The sequence below is a fragment of the Nyctibius grandis genome, chromosome 20 (genome assembly GCF_013368605.1).
Source record: "Nyctibius grandis isolate bNycGra1 chromosome 20, bNycGra1.pri, whole genome shotgun sequence".
NCBI classification, from domain to species: domain Eukaryota; kingdom Metazoa; phylum Chordata; class Aves; order Nyctibiiformes; family Nyctibiidae; genus Nyctibius; species Nyctibius grandis.
Window position 1 is genome coordinate 4,648,986 of NC_090677.1, and position 18,721 is coordinate 4,667,706.

General features: G+C 59.7%; 1 protein-coding gene across 1 annotated transcript; it reads right to left on the reverse strand.

The window, feature by feature from the left end:
* Positions 1-11,220: 11,220 nt before the first annotated feature.
* Positions 11,221-11,772, reverse strand: NEUROG3 (neurogenin 3). Its single transcript, XM_068416713.1, has one exon. It carries the CDS (start codon positions 11,770-11,772, stop codon positions 11,221-11,223), a length of 552 nt encoding a protein of 183 aa, XP_068272814.1.
* Positions 11,773-18,721: the final 6,949 nt, after the last annotated feature.

Consider the following 18,721-nt stretch of genomic DNA (forward strand, 5'->3'; position numbering starts at 1 on the left):
CGGGAGGCTCACAGTGCCACCTGCCCCTGCACTGTGCATACCCACTGCACTGTATTTCACCGTGCCCTGGTTAATCCTGCACCCAGCCCCGCTGGGCAGTTAAATCCAGCGCAGGATTAGTGCACACAGCCGTTCTTTGCCTGCCCCCAAAGCACAGACCAAAACTCATCCCAGCCAGGTCCAACATATCCCAGCATCACCAAAGCCACCTCTCCACCCAGCCCGGGCTGCGGCACCTCCGACAAAGCCCAGCCTGTTCCTTGCCTTCCCACCGGTGCCACGTACATCACTGGGCTCCCCTCTCGGCTTTCCTGCAGGAGATGGCCCCGCGATGAATGGGTCCCTGTTTCGCTCCTGTTGTGGGACGAGCAGGAGGGTTTCAGCCTCCGCGGCACTCCGTAACTCAGGATTTTATTAGCCCCCAGCCACCCCGATTCCGAGAAGCTCTAAAAAGGGACTTTGATTTCCAAGGTCTGTTTTTTCTTTGGGAATTAAAATACCTTTCGTCGTCGCAAAGAGCACAGCAGAATTACAGAAAAAGGGTGGGGAGGGAAATTAAAGTAATTGGGGGGAATTACTGGAATGTGCAGGGCCTCTCTGGGCGCATCCCCCCCCACCCCGGGAAAGGAGCTTCCATCCCACCTCAGCCGGGCAGGAAAAGTCTCTGGCTGGCCGATAAGTGTTTCTCAGCCTTTTGGAGACACAGCAAAGCCCCCTCACATGGAGCCAAGGCAGAGGTGAGGTGGGGAGCCCTTGGCAGAGGCTTGGTGCAGCCTGCCATGGGCTGCTCGGCCCCAAAACCCAGCTCACCGGCTTGTCGGAGCCTTTACAAGCCCCCAGACTCCCACAGAGCAGGAGCTGAGCCATTCAGTCCAGGTGAAAATATTTTTCTGTTGAAAAATAAGGAAAAAAAAGCTACTTAGGAATGCTGACTGGAGTTAATAAAGTCAAGAAAGCCATATAAAGAGTAATAAATGTTGAGCAAGGGCTCTTTAACTCCTATTTTAATACAAACACTGGACCCAAAGTGTGTTGCAGTGCATTACTGGCTAAAGTACACCCATCTTACTGATTTCTTCTTTCCAAACCACGAAGGCTTTAAAACCCTGCCCAGCGAGCTGCACTGCTGGCTGGCCCGGGGAGCTCTGCCGTGGTGGGAACCCATCCCAGGTTGCTCTGGCAAAGGCCACAAGGTTTGGCCCCGGAGAACTGAGCCCCATGGCCACGACGTTTTTTTTTAAAGTTTAATTTTTTTTAAATCTTTTTTTAATATATAAAGATTTGGGAAAACAACCTGGCTTCTAGAAATATGAAAACGCTGAGCCAGCCCCTCCAAGGTGTCCTACAGAGCAGGGCTGTGCTGGGGTATCCTGGAGTAGCGCAAGGGTCTGAGGGGGGAAATAGTGCTTAACTCCAAAGCGCCCTATAACAAAAACCCCTATAGCTGCTGCTCCCTGACCCCGCTTTGGGCCTTGCCAAACCCTGTTCCCACCGGTGAGGTTTTCCTGCGAGGCGTTACACCAACAGGAATCGAGAATCCGCGGGGATCCCCCGTCTGTGTTTTACGGGGCTGACCTCGCCGGGGTGAAAAGTACAGGGGGAGCAGCGGGGAAGGCAGTGCAGCCCCCTCCCCTCCCGCCTGCTTGTATTTTTAATTTGCTTTCTGCAAATCCCTGCTTCTGCAGCAAAGCTGGGTCACCACCACGGCCTTCCCGGGGCCAGCGTTTGGGTGTGATAAGGAGAGATGAGAGTCAGTGAAGAGCGGCGAGGAGGAGCGGTGCTGGCGGTGGAGGGGCTGGACACGCTGCCCTCCCACGCCAAAGCCAGGAGGGGTGGAAGGAGAGGTGACAGCATCATCAGGGGGCAAGCTTGGGCAAATGGCCACTGGGCAAATTTGGCCAGTGCTATAAGAAATGCATATTTTCCCCCACTCAGATGCCTCCTTCGGGTTTTACCCCCCTCATCAGTCACAGGGCTCATTTCTGCCTCGGCCAGGCTGCTCGGGAACAGGGCAAATGCAAAAACTGAGCAACTTGCCAAAATAAGAAACAACTGGCAAATAAGTAGCTTAAGGAGCATGCGGGGAGCTGCAAACCATCTCGCTCAGGCCCTCCAGCGATGGGTACAGCCAGGAGAGCCATGGCCACACCATGGCATGGACCTTCAGGCCAGGAAATGGTCTAAATCGAGCTTCTCCCCTGCAGTATCCCAGGCTGCTTCCTGAGATATTATTGTTTTCTTTCGCCCTCTTGATGTATTGTCCCGTAGCTTATTTGGGGTTTCCCAGCATGTGCCAAGAAACCTCTGGCCGTGACGATCCAGCCTGTTTTTAGACTGCCAGCAGCAGCTCCTTCCTGCGGGGAGCTGGAAGCGCGGCCCCCCCCGGGGATCCCCCACCTTCTGGCCCAGGGGAACCAGATGCATTCATTTTTAACAGCGTCAGGCAACATAAAAAAAATAACAATTTTGGGGAAAGAGGATGATGAGCAGCATCTCTGTGGCCCTGTGAATTGGACTGAGCTGTCTGCAGAGCAGAGCCCATCGTGCTGCTCCAAAACGTAAGCCATCCCCTGCGTTTTCCTGGATTCAGCCAAATAAAGGGGGGGAAGTTAAAAAAAACAAGAGCAGGCCACACCTTTCCTCAGCCTGGTTCCCAGGCAATAAAAATATCTTGGAGCAGGAGCCCCAGCTTCGCAGCTCGACCACTGACGGAGTCGGGGTGTGGGCCAAGGCAGCGGGGAGCTCACCTGCATTGCTCGGCTTTGCTTTCCCATAGGGTGGATTTTGAGGCCCCCACTGTTCCCAGGCAGAGTTGGCAGAAGCCATTTGAGTAAGGAAATTAATGGTCCTCCCTTCCCGACGCTCCCATGAGCCCCCTCCTCCTCCTCCTCCCTGCCCATCGCCTGCTTGTGGCACTGGTGAACCCCTGCAAACTCCGAAACTTCTCCCTTGGGGACCCTACACCCAGGGCCACGTTTTTCCAAGCATCTCTCCAAATATATAAGTCAGCAGCAGAGAGGGGAGGAGAACAAGAAAAAAAACCATTTTGCGAGTATCCATCTGTTTGCAGATCATTAATTGTCCCTGGGGAGCTCCGGAGCTCTTTCATCTGCTTTTTGCTAAGTTTAGGTTAGGGAGGTTTTCGGGTGCAAGCGCGGTCAGGGAAAGGCAAAGCCACCTCCGGCTTTAGCAGATCGTTGAGGAGGAATTTGGACAGGCAACAGGAAAGCTCTTTCCCCGGCTGGGAGGCATCCAGTCAGGACAGAAACAATCCTGGCCGAGCGCTTTTACAAAAGTAAGAAGAATAGATGTTTACTCGCAGGAAAGCAAAGAACGGAAAAAGTTTTCAACGCCATTGTTTGCCACAAATAATTTCACCTTCTCTAGTCATATGGTGTGTTCAAAAAAAGCCCTCCTCTTTCTTATTTAACATCATGTACCAGCAACTACGTAGCACCTACGTAGCTGGGCTCGCCCCCGGCCAGCCCCAAGGGCTCGGCTCAGACCCACCCCACGGCAGAGCCCGTTTCCCATCACCTCTACATGGCTTTCTCGCTCCCAGCACCTTGTGGCCAAGAAGCCCTGACCCGAGCCCTGCTTTTACAGCTGAGCTGCATTTATGGGGCTGACGGCCCTTTAATTGCTCTTTATGAAACACCCTGCTGCAGCCCGGAGCGCAAAAGTTCAGCTAAGAAACTGTCTCCAACCCATGCTGGCTGCAGCGTGGTTTGCCTGGGGGTCCCGGACCGCAGTGGGGTTTGGGGGTTCACGGGCAGGCTTAGGCAATGAAAACCTCCCCAAAATACCACTTCTTAGGCATAAGTTGTGGTCTGTCCTTCTCCGTGACTTCTGCTCCCAAGGAAGGGTCCTTCCCAGTCTGATCCGTGGCTCCCTGGTTTGCCATCGGGACCTTGCAGAGGGCTCCTGCCTCGCCACCCATCACCCAGCATCGCCTCCCCCCTCCCCTCGCAGCCCCCCACAACCGATGGCTCCCTGGAAAACACAGCGTGCCCCAAGCCCGGCAGCCTGGCCCATGTCCGGCCAAGGCCAAGGGCGCGGGATCCCAGCACCACCTCCTGGCAACGCACCGCCATGCACTGCCCGCGCTCCAGATGTGACCAAAAACCCCCCCGCCAGCCATGGGGACCACCGGAGAGATAAACCAGGGGCTGCATGGACCCCAGCCTTTCTCATGTCTGTGCAAGCCTGGGTATTTTCCCCTTTTCCCGGCACCACGGCTGGCCCCGGGGTGGCTGCGGGTGCAGGACCCCCAGTCGCATCCCCCGGCGAGCGGCAGCTGCCTGCTGCGGGGTGAATAGCAGCGGCGACTGAATTTAATTCGAGATGAATGGGCACCTCCCTGCCGCCCATGACATTTTCATTGCGGGCTAACAAGGGGAGAAAAATCCAATTAGGTGACAAAAGGGGGTCCCTAATGGGCCGTGCAGCCTGGCGCGGGGCAGCCAGGATGGCACAGCGTGCTGCGGGAGAGTAGGGACTGACCATGGGAAAACAAGAAAACCCTCCAAAAAACGTCCTCCTGTGATACTGCAGAGGCCGAACTGCAGGATGGCCAGGCTGCTGAAGTGCACCCAAAAAATGTAGTTGTAAAGACAGCTGCTATTCGGACCCCCAGTGTCCCATCCATATGACTCCCAGGTCACTGAAATAAAGCTAAAGTGGTCCAAAGTGAGCCGGGCAGGGCAGGGGCATCTCCCAGGTACAGAGCACGAGGGCAGCGGGGTAAATAATAACCTGCAGCCAGCAGCGTGCTGCTCCTGAAAGAAAATATTAATAAAATTTGGCAGATTCCTCCCAGGGCATCCACCCGCCACCAAGTATTCAGCAAAAGCCCAGTTCCAGGAGCAGGTGAGGATGAACCACATCAGGGTTTGTTACTAGAGGAGCTTTTTTCAAACCACAAAAGATTTGGGCTGACCCTGGGTTGCAGTTTTTCCAGCAACAGGTGCCCTTTCCCAGTTTTAACGCGTGCAGCCAGACGTACCATTTATCTCCAAGCTCTGGTGGCTAAAGCGGGGTGGGAGGATTGATGTGGGACCCCCCCCACGCATGCAAAGCCCCCTCCTGCCCAAATGAAGGGACGCTGGGGCATTGGGGGATGCGGCGAGGGCATAGCAGTGCACTGGGAAAGGCGAGTGGGGGGGCACGCACATAAATAACAGCTGGGGTTTAAAGGAAGGGTGATAAATGGGAACGCCGCGCTCCCTCGGGAATTATTAACGGCGGGGGAGGCTGAAACCTTGGCTTTGCCCCAGGAGCCGGGCTGCGCGGTGAAAGCCGATGGGCGGGAGCGGGCAGGGGGAGCAGATGGCCAGGGGAGGCCGAGGGTCCGGCCGGGAGCAGGGGGTCCCTGCCAGCACAGCGCAGGGGGCTGCGGTGGGGTATGGCGGCTGCGTCTCCCCTGGGACACAGCTGGGCTGTGGCGGGGGGGGAGGACTCCCCGTGTCCTCTGCTCCCTGGAGCCCCTCAGGTGGCTCCAGCCGCAGCTCCAGGTGGCCACCGCTGAGTATTGACCCAGCGCTATCTCAGCTCCCACCTTATCAGGGCAAGGGCCAGCTCCGGGCACCAGCACCTGCCCCATTAATCTTCCCCCTGTCCCCTGGGCGCGAGGTCTCGGTGGCTGAAACGACCTGCCCGGGGAGGGTTGCTGGTGCCCGGGGTCTGGGGGATGATGGATCGGTACCTGGGAGGTGACAGGGAGAGGGATTTTCTGTTTCTCTGTAGCTCCTGCCATTGCCCCTGCCCTGAGAAGGGGACTGTGGGCAGGCAGGTGCCTTTATACCCAGATATATTGATGGCAGCATTTTCCACTGACATTTGGGCACTGAAGACTTGGGGATCTGGGTTTTCTGGAGAAAACGAGATCCACTTGCATACACAGGGTGGGAAGGGAGGGGGAGGTAATTTCCCTGCAATTGCTATCTGAAATAATGAGCTGAACCTGAGCAAGGAGCCCCCATTTCACCCACAGCCTTCAGGGTGAAGCTGGAGATGGGGTTCCTCACACCAAGGCCTGCTCCAGGCACAACTGCACAAAGTCCAGGCAAAACTCATGTCTTAGGCTCTGGAAAAATGAGGTAAAGCGTCGCAGCTCTGGCTGAAATGAAAACAAAAGGCGGCAATTCTCCGTGGCTGTAGCTGCATAACTCCTGGCTGCAAGGGTTAAATGCAATCAGAAATGCCCGTGGGGACCATTAAACCTCCCTCAGGGAGGGAAGCCCCACGCTTTGGCCAGGGCAGGAGCCCCAGCGGTGATTGGGGGGGCTGAGGTGGTCCCAGTGCCTCATCCCCTGCACGCCGCTATCACCCGTGCCTCAGTGAGCACCGCCGTGAGGGTGCCCAGAGCTGTAGAGGGACCAGCAAGTGCCTGGTGGAAAAACTCACACCTCCTGCTTGGTTGGTGCTTTTGCCCCCTCCTTAAAAGCCCCTTAAACCCTCCAGTTACATTTTCTTTGACAAAAAAAGGTCCGACTCTTTTGGCGAGGGCACTACATGAACCCCAGGCAGGGCTTGAAGGCAGTTTGGGGGCACTGGCACCCAGCACCGTCCCCCTTCCTGCCCTCCCCATCCAGGCTGTGCAGACGGGATGGAGTTCCCCCCTTCCTTACACAAACTTGGGATCTCCTTTCAGCCCTTGCATTTTTTTGTATTGATTTTTAAAAGGGGGCACTGCGGCTTTAAAGAGCTTCCCAGACTTGCCTTTGTGACCGGAGGAGAGGGTGGGGTGGTGGCGGAGGTGGGGACCCAGAAGAATGAAATAAAGAGAAGTACAACAAAAAGAAGTTAAAAGTGTGAGTGACAAGTTTTCGGCAACAGGCTTCAGCCCCTGTGGGGTCGTTTGGGCGAAGAATGGCAACAAATGAACAAATGAGCTGGATTTTCATGCTTGGTGGACAGTGAATGAATAAGCATCTTTTAAAACCCTATCAGGAACTCTTTGGATTGTCATTATAGCTGGGAGGAGGGGGGAAAAGGCAGACTTTTGAGGGCTGACCATGTGAAAGAATCCCGATTCTTCGCCTTTTCTCTGCCGGCGAGCGTGGCTACACCGAAAGGTGCTGAAGGATGAGCACGCAGCCGTAGCTGAGCATCCTACCATGGCCCAGCACAGGAGCACCTCTGGGGGACACCGGCACACCCCAATGCACGTTGGAAGAGACAAGAGGGTCTGCTCCCCTTGCAGGAGCCCGCGCTGATTCCCAGCGGCGTGGAGGGGACAGGCGGTGGGTCGCAGCCCCGGCTGCTGCCTCCTCCGCCAGGAAACCCAACTGCGATGTCAGAGGCAGACAATGTGAGAGGGCAGGAGGCGACTCACTTAAAGCTGTATTTAGAGCGCAGAGTGGAGGCCTGAGGTCAAAAGAATTGCCCTGGGATTATGGGAATCACCTTCATTTTCTCGCCAGCCTTCAGACACGAGGAAGCCAGCCAGGAGCAAGGAGGAGGGGGATGAGTCTGTCACTGAGGAAAAGACCCCGGTGTTTCCCCTTCCCTGGCCCTGGCAATGAGCCTGGCCTCTCTGAGCCATGCAAATAAATAATTTGCAGGCTCCGTTCTCTACTGTTTGTTATCCTTAATCCCCCATTTTAACCTTGAGCAGAACAGAGCATTGGTGAGGTGGTTGCAGTAGACTCCGCTTTGAAGGCATGGCCAGAGTTTGCTGAATATCCCTACAGCCAGACTTCGGCAGTGAAATGCAGCTTTGGAGGAGAGGGAAGGTTCAGGAGGAGACAGGTTTAAAGCCTCTTTTTTTCTGTAATAGAGGATAATACCACATAATCAAAAATCTTCTTGTCTAAACAGAAAGAGACCTAAAACTGAGTGTTGGGGGCATGAAAACATCAGCTCATAGCAAGGGGGTCTCCCCTGGCAGCAAAAATAAAAGTTGAGTCCGCCTTGCGTGAGATTTCAGCAACCAAACCTGGCAGCAGCCAGGCTAAGCTTGTTTTCAACCCGTCGCCTGCAAGTATGCAAGGGCACAAGCCTGCATCTCTGAAACGGTCGTGGTCCCAGCAGCCACCTGTTTGTTCCACATCAAAAAGTCCGGAGGCCATTACAGCAGCCGTGGTTATAAAGGCTGGGCACTGGCGCTGGGACAGCCCCGTCAAGAGAAATGAGACCATCATGCACTAAACATAGAGAAAAGATAAATGGAAAAGGAGTCTTTCAGTCTTCATTATCAAGTTTCCATGGGTTTGCCAAAACCATAGCAACCAGTTCAAGCAATGATTAACCTAATAATGTGGAGGCAAAGAAAAAAAAAATGCATTCAAGCCCCTAAAGAAGTCACTAGTTCTCCAGAAGTAGTAAATCCACCCGCCTCCCCCCCCACCCCTCCCCGCCATACACCATATAGCCCCATGGCTGGAAGACCAGAAGCATGCTAAGCCTCCAGAGAAAAGAATCTGTAAAGCAGTAAAACCCACTAAAGTGACCAGTTCCCAAAAACACAGCTGTATAGACATCTTCTGGGACGTTTGTAACACATGCTCTTCACGGGGCTCTCAGGTTCTTCTTGCCCCTTCTCTTGCCTGTATAGACCCTGAGCTCCCTTTTGCAATTTTTTGCCAAAAATGCTACTTTTGCAGACTAAGTGAGTGTGGTGTTACTCTCCTCAGTGCCACGGCACACACAGATAGCCAGGGCAAGGCAATACCTCCCGTAGGGAGATATCAGAGTGGAGCTGGACTAGCAGGGAAAACATTAAATGATTTTATCACCCAAATAATCACGGTGTTTCGCCTGTGGCCACACATGGAGGGGAGGCCTTGGAGCACTTTGCAAACTGTTAGAGTATGAAAACAATACACAATTCAGCCAGGAAGGGGGGGAAGGGGGAGGAATACTATTAGGTCTTTCATTCTGCCTATCTGATCTACGACACAGATAGATCACGTTCAGGACTATAACAGCACACACAGAGATAGGCACACACTGCCTTTTCCTAGTCCTCAACCTTGCCCCATGGCCTGTGTTTCTCCAGAAATGTGGGTATTGCTTCTCAAAGCAATGAATAGGCAAAGCAGGGGTGCTCTGCACGGATGAACGGGTCCCAGGAGGCAGCAGAAAGAGTGGATCTCCAAAAAAGCTCAAGTAGAAAGTGAGACCTGCTCACCTTGCTTGTCAGCGTGGGCGCCGTGGTGCCCTTGCTCCCTTCTCCTGGGTGCATGGGGCACCTGCAGCTCCTCTCTGTGAGACAGTTCATTGACCGAGGCTGGATCAAGTGCACAAGAACAGATCACTGCTGCTCCAAAATCCACCAAGCCTCATGAGTTTCCTGAGCTGCAAAGTGTCCGGTTAGCACTGGGGCCAAGCTGGCCTCTCCCTTCGCCGCAGGACAGGGCCATGTTGCCCACAGCCCACCTGAACACACAGCGCTCCGCAGCTCCCCTGCGCCTGGGCCGAGCCCGGCAAGCCCGAGGAGAGGCGCGCTGGGCGGGGGTCCGCACCAGGAGGGATCCCCCCAGAACCCCCAGCCCGGCCAGGGCAGACCCCGATGGCTGAGCCCCGGCACGGAGGTCTGGGGCGGGGGGAGCACCGCGCCGCGCCCTCGGCCCCGGCCCCGCCGCCGGCTTCAGCACCATGGCCAGAGCCCGCGGCGCCGCTGCGGGACGGGGCGCGGGGGACGCTCCGCGCATCTCTCCGCGCACCGCGCACCCACCACCCTCAACCCCTCCCCACACCGGTGGGTCTCCCCCACCTCTGACCGCTCCACGGCTCCCGGGGAGCAGTACGGAAGGGGTAAGGAGGGGGATGCTCCCCCGTTCCGTCGGTGGGGCAGAGGGGGCAGCCGCCCCCGGGATCCCGTACCCGGTCAGGTTTCACTCTCGCCTCTTTTGTTGTGGTGCGGGAGGGGGGGGTGCTGAGTTGGGGAGGGGAGGGTGTTTGTGCGTGCGTCTTTGTTTCCAGTAACCAAATTTCTTTTGTTCTACAAATTGCCTCAATAGCGTCTCTTTGCCGCGGGCAAACGGGCTCAGCTGAGAACAATTAGCATCACAATGGGCTTTTGGCCTCGCGGGCCGCTTTGTCTAGCGACTGCCGCCCCGCTGGGGCAGCGCGGCCAGGGGAGGCGGCCCGGCCGTAAATCTACCGGCTACAAATTGAGTCTATGGGAGGAGAGGGCCGGGAAGGGCTCGCGGCATTCATGTGGCTTCTCTTCTCCTCTTGCCGTGGCGTGGGAGGTGTTGCTTTGCCCACCTCCTGCGTTTTTAACCGCCCCCCTCCAGCCCCCCGCTCAGGGCTGCAGGGGCTGACTGCGGCCGCTGCCCCCCGAGCCCCGCTCCTGCCCGGGCTAAACCCTTCGCGGGGAGGATGAGGTCGGCCTCGGGCAACGCTGCCCCGAGGACCCTCACCGCCCCGGGAGCTTGAGCGCTGTGCCCCGGGGACATCCCCAAAATAGCCCCAAGGCCGAGCCGAGCGCTGAAAAACCGCCTGCGTAGGGAGGGCTGCAGCCGGGCGCACCTTGCCGGGACGCGGGGGGCCGAGCGGGGCTGCTGCCCGGAGGGACGGGGTGTCACCCGGGCCGGCCGCAGCCCTGCGGGGAAAGGGCGTCTGCAAAGAGAGATCGGTTTTAAATGCGGCCGTGGGCCCCGACGGGCACATACCGGCGTGCGCACAGGCGCAGGATCCCGCTGCGCCGCTCTCTATCGCCGCTCCTCCCCGCGCAGGGAGTGCACCCGCGCCGGGGACACCATCCCCGCACCGGGCACACCGCCCGGGGCTCCACGCAAGTCCCCGCAGCGCCGGCGCTGCCCTCCCTGGGCTGCGCGCGATTTTGAAACCCCCGGAGAGCCCTCGGTGGAAAAAACCCACAGTGTTGCACAGGTCTGACCGCGACACTCTTTATTCTCCTCCTCCTCTTCTTCTTCCCAAAACCCAAAATACAGCTGCGGCTCCCCTCGCCGGTACAAACAGCCGGACCACTGCTGCCAAGAATACTCTTATATACAAAATATATATTTGTTACGAAATATAATCAATAAATACCGATAGCGACAAATTAATATAATTTACCGTTTCCGAGTACAAAACCGTGATTTGTTTTTGTCCGCCCGCTCCCGCTGCGCTTCAGCCAAGCGGGACGGGGCGGGGGGGAGCGGGGCGCCCGCCGCCCCCCCGGCGCGCAGCGCGGGGACCCCGACCCCTCCGCTCCACCGGCCGTTTGAAGGCCAAAAGCGGGGGGCAAGCAGCCGGGCGGCGGGCTCAGAGGAAGGCGGGGAAGGCGGCGGGGCCGCGGCGCAGGGCGGCGGGCGGCGGGGCAGCGGGGCAGGGCGAGTCCCAGGGCCCGGGGGAGGCGGCGGTGGCGGCGGCGGCGGGGGGCGGCGGCGGGGGGGGCTCGGGCAGGCCCTGCTCGGCCAGGCGGAGGCTCTGGGTGAGCGCCCAGATGTAGTTGTGGGCGAAGCGGAGCGTCTCGATCTTGGTGAGCTTGGCGTCGTCGGGGAAGGTGGGCAGGACGCTGCGGAGCGCGTCCAGGGCGGAGTTGAGGTGGTGCATGCGGTTCCTCTCCCGGTCGTTGGCCTTCATGCGCCGGCTCCTCTTCTGCTTGCTGAGCAGCCCCTCGCTCCGCGCCTTGCCGCGGCCCCGCCGCGCCTTCCCCTTCCTGCGGGCCGCCGCCTCCCGCGGCGCCAGGGCGGTGCGGGACGGCGAGGAGCCCCGGCTGCCCGCGGAGCCGCCGCCGGCCGCGGAGGGGGTGTCCTCGGCGCCGCCGAAATAGGGCTGCCCTTCGCCCGGCGAGCGGTCGCTCTGCGGGGCCATCCTGCAAAGCCAAGCCCGCGTTAGGCGGCGGGGAGCGGCGCGGGGGCCGGCCCGGGGGAGCCCTCTCCCCCGCCGCTCTACCTGCTGAGCCCCGGCGAGGCTGCGGGGCAGGCGGGCGGCTCTGGCTCCGCGCCCCCCGCCGCTCCCCCCTCCCCGCTTTCCCTCGAGTGCGGGCAGGAAGGGTTGCGCGGCCGGCACACGACTGCCGTTAAAGCCCCTATATATATAGGGCCGGCAGACAATGGGGATTTCCCGGCCGGGCGGCGTGTGCGCCCCCCCCGCCCCCCCTTGGCACGCTTTTATCTTATCAGCCCGGCGGGAGCGTGCCGGGCCCGGCCCCGCCCGCCCCCCCGGCCCCGCCACGCGAGACCCCGCCGGCTCCCACGCCGCACCGGGACCCCCCGCCCCCGCCCGCCCCCTCTCTCCCCGGCCCGGCCCCCGCCGGCCCTCCCCCGGGACGGGACCCCCGGGCCGAGCCGGGGGAGCTGCACTTCGGCCGCGGCGGCCGCGCACGCCGGGGCTCCGCGGGGGGCTGCGACGGGGGTCGGCACGGGCGGCCCCGAAGGCCCCGGCGGTGACGGGGGGGCCCTGAGGACCCGGCTGCGCATAAGCGGGGCAGCGCCGGCCCCCGCGCCCCGGGGTGCCCGGGGACGCACCGTCGGGCCAGGCGGGGACCCCCCGGTGCCAGCCCTGGGGGATCCCCCCGACCCCGCTCCAGCTCCGCTCCCCTTGGCAGAGCCACAACCACCTCCCGCCGCCCCGGCGCTGCGGGGCTCTCCCGGAACCCCCCCCCTCCGCCTCTGGGGGGGAGCGAGGAGACCCCGCCACCTCCCTCGGCCCCTTTCCTCGCCCTCGCAGCGCCGGGGACGGCCCCGCGCCCCCCGGTCAACCGACTGGCGAGATGAGGGCGCTGCCCTGCGGACGGCGAGCGCCGGCACCGGGAGGGGGGGACACACCGTTCTCCTGCCTCCCGCTCTGTGTCTTTGCTCCCCCCGGGGAAACGGGGGCTGGGTCCTGGGAGGGGAAGGGCCCCTCCGCAGCCCCCCGCCACCCCCGCCCCGCCAGCCCGGCGCTGGGCCCGGGGAGGACGGCTCCGCCGCCGGGGCTCGGTGCGCAAAACGTGCCGGGGACTTTTGCGCACCGGCTGCAGCGGGTGGCGGGGACCGGCCCGGTCCCGGGGCCCCTTTCCTCAGCGGAGGGCGGGGAGCCGGGGGCGGTGGGGCCGGGCCCCCCTTGCACGGCGCGGCGCCCCCGGGGGTGCGGGCAGGGCCGCCGGGAGGGCGCAGCCCCGGCGGGGCGGGAGCCCCCCGCTCCTTCACCAAAGCGGCGCAGCGGATCCCGGCCGGGGATACCGGTGCCGGGAGCGCTCGGACCGGCCCGCCCGACCCGCGGCGGGCCAGGGGGCAGCTCCCGCGGCCCGGCCCGGTCCCCAGCCCCGGGGGCGGCCGCGGTCGGGGCGGTGCGGGGCGGTGCGGGGCGGTGCGCGCTGCCTCTCCAGGAGCGCGGCGCGGCGGGCGGGCAGCCGCGCTCCCCCGCGGCGGCGGCGCTCGGAGGGCGGGGGAGCGGGGCCGAGGGGGGCCGGCCACGGCGGCGGCTCGGGTGCCCCTTCTCGAGGGGCGGCTCGGAGGGCAGGGGAGGATGAATAGGAAGGGCCCGGCGGGGCTTTTTTTTTTTTGTTGCTGTTTTTTTTTGTGCCTGTGCAATTGGATGACAAAAAAAATCTGGCAAGCGAGTTTCCAAGCCTCAGACTGCCCACTTCAAACGTCCTTCAAACAAAAGCTGAAGAGGAAAAGAAAGCCCCACCTGGTACCGCTGTTTGCTAAAATAATAATAAATAGATTTCGTTTAATAAATAATTACAAGAGATTGTAAAGTGGAGTGCTTTGGGAAGCATTAATCATGGGGCTGGGGGCAGACATCACCTGCTGGCAAACAAGACAACGTTATTGTTACATCACCTTCCCACCGCCGCTTTCCGATAACTCCCTCCCGTCCCCACAAAGCCCGGCCGGGTATGTTTACTCATAGTTAGCATAACAAGCACCATATATACCACAAACGTGATAAAATAAAAATCTCCGGGGGCACCGCGGCGGGCTCCCGCTCACACCTGGCCGGGCGGCCCCGGCACGGAGCTGGCACCCAACGGCCCTTCCAGGAGGGGCCCTTCTGCCGTTTACATTGGCCTAGTTCGTGCTGCTTTATAACAGGTTTACTGCAAGCCCTATCTCCCGGCCCTATTTGTCTTATTTTATTGAAAACATATGGTAACCAGCCCAGCCCCGGCGCATCTCTCGCCTGCCAGGCGTCGGGGCCGTTTTGCGAGCCGGGCTCGGCCGCAGCCCGCCTGCCCGCCGGGGGCTGTTTGCTCGGGAGAAGGGAGGGCAGCTAAAGCCGGGCCCGCTCCCGACCCCTCTCCCCCAGGACCGGGGGGGCACCGGCCACTCCGCGCCCTCCGCCCGCCCCGGGGGCCGCCGGTGCGCGCCCGCGCCTCCTCCCCGCGGGGCCGCGGCGGCAGCGAGTGGCGCACGGCGGGGGTACCTGCGGCGGGGCCGCCCCTTCCCTCCTTCCCCCGCTCCCCCCCAGCCGGGGCTGCTCAGGAGGTACCGTGATTTGCCGTGCCATATGTCGAGCGGCTCGGCGGAGCGCAGCCCTTCAGAGCGGGAGCAGCTGCTGGCCCCGGCCCTACCTACCCGGCGTATAATACCTGGGAGCCTCGGCCCCGCGTCCCCCTCTTTTGAGAGGGCAAGAGCGGCTGGGCCGGCTCCGCGCCTCTGTTTTGTGACTTTATTGTGGCGCCCAACAGATGCACGGCTGCCCCTCCTGCCCCTCGCCCCGGTGCGAGCGCGCTGCTCGGGACACAAGGAGCACAGATGCCAGGCGCAAGGTGCACCAGATGCCCCCCTTTGTGAATCCAAACAATATTTCTCCCTTCCTCCCCCTCCCCTCTCCTTTTCCGACAAGAGGGAGAGGAGAAGGGGCGCAAAAAGGAAAATATTTTTTTTTTAAATAGGAGAAGAAAGGAGAGCCGGGAGCGCGTCCCCTTGGAGCCGCCCGACGGGGCGCACGGCCGGGCGCAGCGCCGCGGCCCCGGGCAGGGAAAGCGCAGCGCCGCGGGGACACCCCGCCGTGGGGACACCCCGCTGCGGGAGCACCCCGCCGCGGCCCCGGGGGAAGGTGGCCGGGGCTGCCCGCCGGGGCGAAAGGAGCCTCCCCGGGAAATCATTAATTACTCGGCGAGCGCTGAGCAAGCGGCCCCCCGGGGCCGGGAAAGGGCAGAGCGGCAAAGGGAAAAGGGAAAAGGGAAAAGGACGGTAGAGCCCATCTCGGCACCGTAAATCTTCCCACCTTTTGTGCCCGGGGTCTGGCACAAGAGGAAGAGTCCAGAGCAACGGGCGCACGCACCGAGGGCTTGGCTAGCAACAGGTCTCTCCGGTCTGGGCCAGGGCTGCTGGAAAGGATGTCCCCCCCCTGTGTCCCTCCCTGCGAAGGCACAGTGAGCTCTACTCAAGGCAGACGAGGTTGTGCAAGGAGTAACATCTCCCTGAGGCTGGAGCCCTTCCTACCATGGACAGCACTAGCACCAATCCCACCAGCTGCCAACACCGATCCCTCCAAACCCACCCGGCAGCCCTCGCCCCCTCTGTGCTGCAGAAATCTGCCTCCAAAGTCTGAGCCATGCCCGAGCTGACGGATTTTTCCTCCAGCCCCACCGGGAGCCGGGCTCTGTACCTCACCCAGTCCGACTTACAAGGGCTGGGGGCTGAGGCTACTCAGGTGCAGGAATAACCCGACAGAGCCCTGTGGTGAGGGATGCTGTCACTGCACCAGAAGAGGAGAAGCCCTGATGGTGCATGGGGAAATAAAACTCAGGAGTTTCCAGTGTGCAACCCTGCTCTACAATAAACCTCTCTCCATGTTTGTGCCCTTAAAGCACAGCCTGACAGGAGATGGCTTCGTAAGGCTGCAAGAGCAGACAGCTCTTCTGACACTGAAACGTATTTTGGGTTAGAATGCAACAATCTTGAGCATAGCAAAAACCTGGATTATCTCTGGATAGGAGAGAAGAAAGGAAAGGAAAGGCAGGGAACAAACACCAAGTACAAAAGGGCCGGTCAGATACTGGGCTGTGATGCCTACAGGTGGCTGCTGTGAAACCTGTTACCTTATTCACCCCACCATGCGAGTATCTGCCCAGGGAAGGAAAGATGGTCCTCACCTCTCTGGGAGCCGGTCACCTCCCACCATTCCCAGTTCTGCCAGGCTTGTTCCCCTCTCCGCTTGTGGCAAGTGGTTCCTTGCCCCAGTTTGTTTCACCTGCCACAAAGAGGGTTTCTGCTCTACCCTGATGACAGCCTGGGCAGGCAGGGTGGGTTACACATCCAGCACACTCTCTCATTCAAGTTTTCCAAGTGCTTTAAGCTTTACAGCAAGTTTCTGGCAAGATCTCGCAGAAGCCACCACCACCGCAACATTCCTCTGATGATTGAATGAAACTTGTGTAACTGCCTGGATGGAAATCTCAAAGAATAACTGTAGTTAGAAATTTACTATCTCCACAGCTACAGTTCAACAGGAGGAAGCTTTCATGGCAGGATGTCTCCAGCCCTTGGACTTCATCAGCTGGCAGTGATTGTCTTCAGCTACCAAATGGACAACACAGGCTTGAGGCTCCAGTATTCATTTGCATCACCCCTCCTTTGGCCATCAATAAATAGTCATGGGCCATGGGTATGTTGATCTCAGACTGCCATCTTCCTGAGTGGCTTTTCTCTCCTGCAAGGGTAAAAAAAATCTAACTCCTGGCATTTTGATGCGTGGTGAGGTTATAAGCGGTGCGGACTGGTCATATTGGCTCGCTCTGAAACTCCTCACCCCCCAGCTGCCCATCAAACAGACAGACGGTGCTTCCCGACCTCCAAAAATAATTAAAGCTGTGCTTTCCTCTCCGATTTAGAGGCTTCACTGGTCAAACTTTGAACATACCACAAGGGACCAGGAGCTGCCTTTGGAGAAGTGAAAAAATTGCTAAAAGCCAGGAGTCTGGAAGGAAATTCCCCGACTGGCCTGGAAACAAGGGCAGAGGTGTCCTGAGGGACACACGCACTCTCTCCAGAGCTTCATCGAAGCCCACAAAATGAGACAGGCTGAGACGTGGGGGCTTTGACCCTTCCTTTGCAAACTGATGCTGCCGCCACATCTCTGCCACTGCTGGGTGATGGGCCCAGCACGATGCTGGTGTCACTCCTCAAGCCAGACCTCTGCTGGCAGGAGGGATGTAACCCACAAAGGCATGGCGTGGATATTTTGCCCGCTGGCCCCGCGATCTGCCCAGGACCAGCTCACGCTCCTCCCAGCACCGTTCCCAGCTGTGCCGTACACATCTGGCAGCCTGCAGTGCTGCGATGACAGTTCTGGTACCAGCCGCCCCAGGGGGTTCAATGCAGTCACAGCCCCCACACCAACCCAAGCAACACCAGTTGCCAAGCTCACTTGCCCGTACCCCCAACACATGACCCCATCCCCTCCCTGGCCATGCCTGTACCAGCTCCCTCCTTCCAGTCTCAAGAAGCAGCATCCCTCCTCACCCACCTTCCTCTGTCCCAGCCTTGCCATCCCCTCGCTGCCATCCCCACACCTTTGTGCCCCTCTCCAAGCACATCTTGCACTGGTCTCCCCCCCCCAGGCAGCCCCAGCGACCCATCCCAGCTTCCCCCAGCTATCCCTGCCCATCTGCACACACCCCACCCCAGCTCCCCATGCTGGCACCCCTCTCCCAACCCTTCATCCAGCACTGGGGTCCATCTGCTCAGACCCTGACCTTTGAATTGGAGCCTTCTCCTGCCCTGCACTACTACAGTGCTGAGGAGAAGACAAGGTTATATCCAGGAGGGACCATTTTCTTCCCCGAGATGCGGTGTAAAATGAACCAGGGGAGCCCATAGGCACAGCCCCTCCTGCCAGCCCACACTGGGACCTCTGGGAAGGTGAGTGGCCAAGCCTGACTTCTGTATCTCAACGAGAAATGATGTACTTGCAACAAAAAGGGAAAAAAAATCTGGACATTTTCACAAAAAACACTGTGCAATCGTAACGCAGAATTTCAGCTCTGCACGACAAGTTACCACCAGCCTGTATCCGTCCCTGGCAATAGGATTTTAGGGACCCTCACACCAACAGTGGGAGGAAGGCAGCGATCCCTTGGCAGGTAACACAGGGAAACCTCAGCACACGCACCCACCTGGGTGCATCCAGAGAGTTTGAGTCATTTGCGTGGCCACGCCAGCCCCCAGTTGCAGGGAGGGGAGCACCGGCCGTGTCCAAGCCAGGGGGGATGCTCCAGCCCAAAGGGCAGCCCGCAGGGATGGGGCTCTCACCCACAAAACCCCTCAAGGGACGGAGACCACCCCCAGCCGCCCCTCGAAGCACTCCTGAGTCCTTCAAAGCCACACGACGGTCTGAGCTGGGTCCCGTCCCATGTTCCACAGGGGACGTGGCGGGCACAGGGCTGCCAGCCCCTACATTAATGCACATGTCTGGGGGTCCCAGCAGCTTCCTGGGGTTTATCAGCTCCCTTATCAGTTTCCTTCACTACCACATTTCTTCAAACCTACTATGGCTCCTTCGGGTGCCCTGCCCCAGCCACCCCCGGGTACCAGCACCTTTCGGGGGTCTCAGGCTCCAGCAAAGCCCCCGTGCTCAGAGACTCATCATCTGACATCCTCTCCCCATCTGACATCCCCTTGTCCCAGGGGCTACGCCTCCCTCCCCCAGCTCTTCACCGCAATCCCCACCGTTTTCCACCATCATTTAAGTTTCTGAAGTAATTTCTTTTTTCTTTTTTGTCCTTTTTTTTTTTTTTTTTAAAGCAAACCATCTACCATATGTTCTCCCCTGAAAGGGGCAATTGTTAACAGATCATTAAAACACCGTGGCGAGTGCTCTGAGA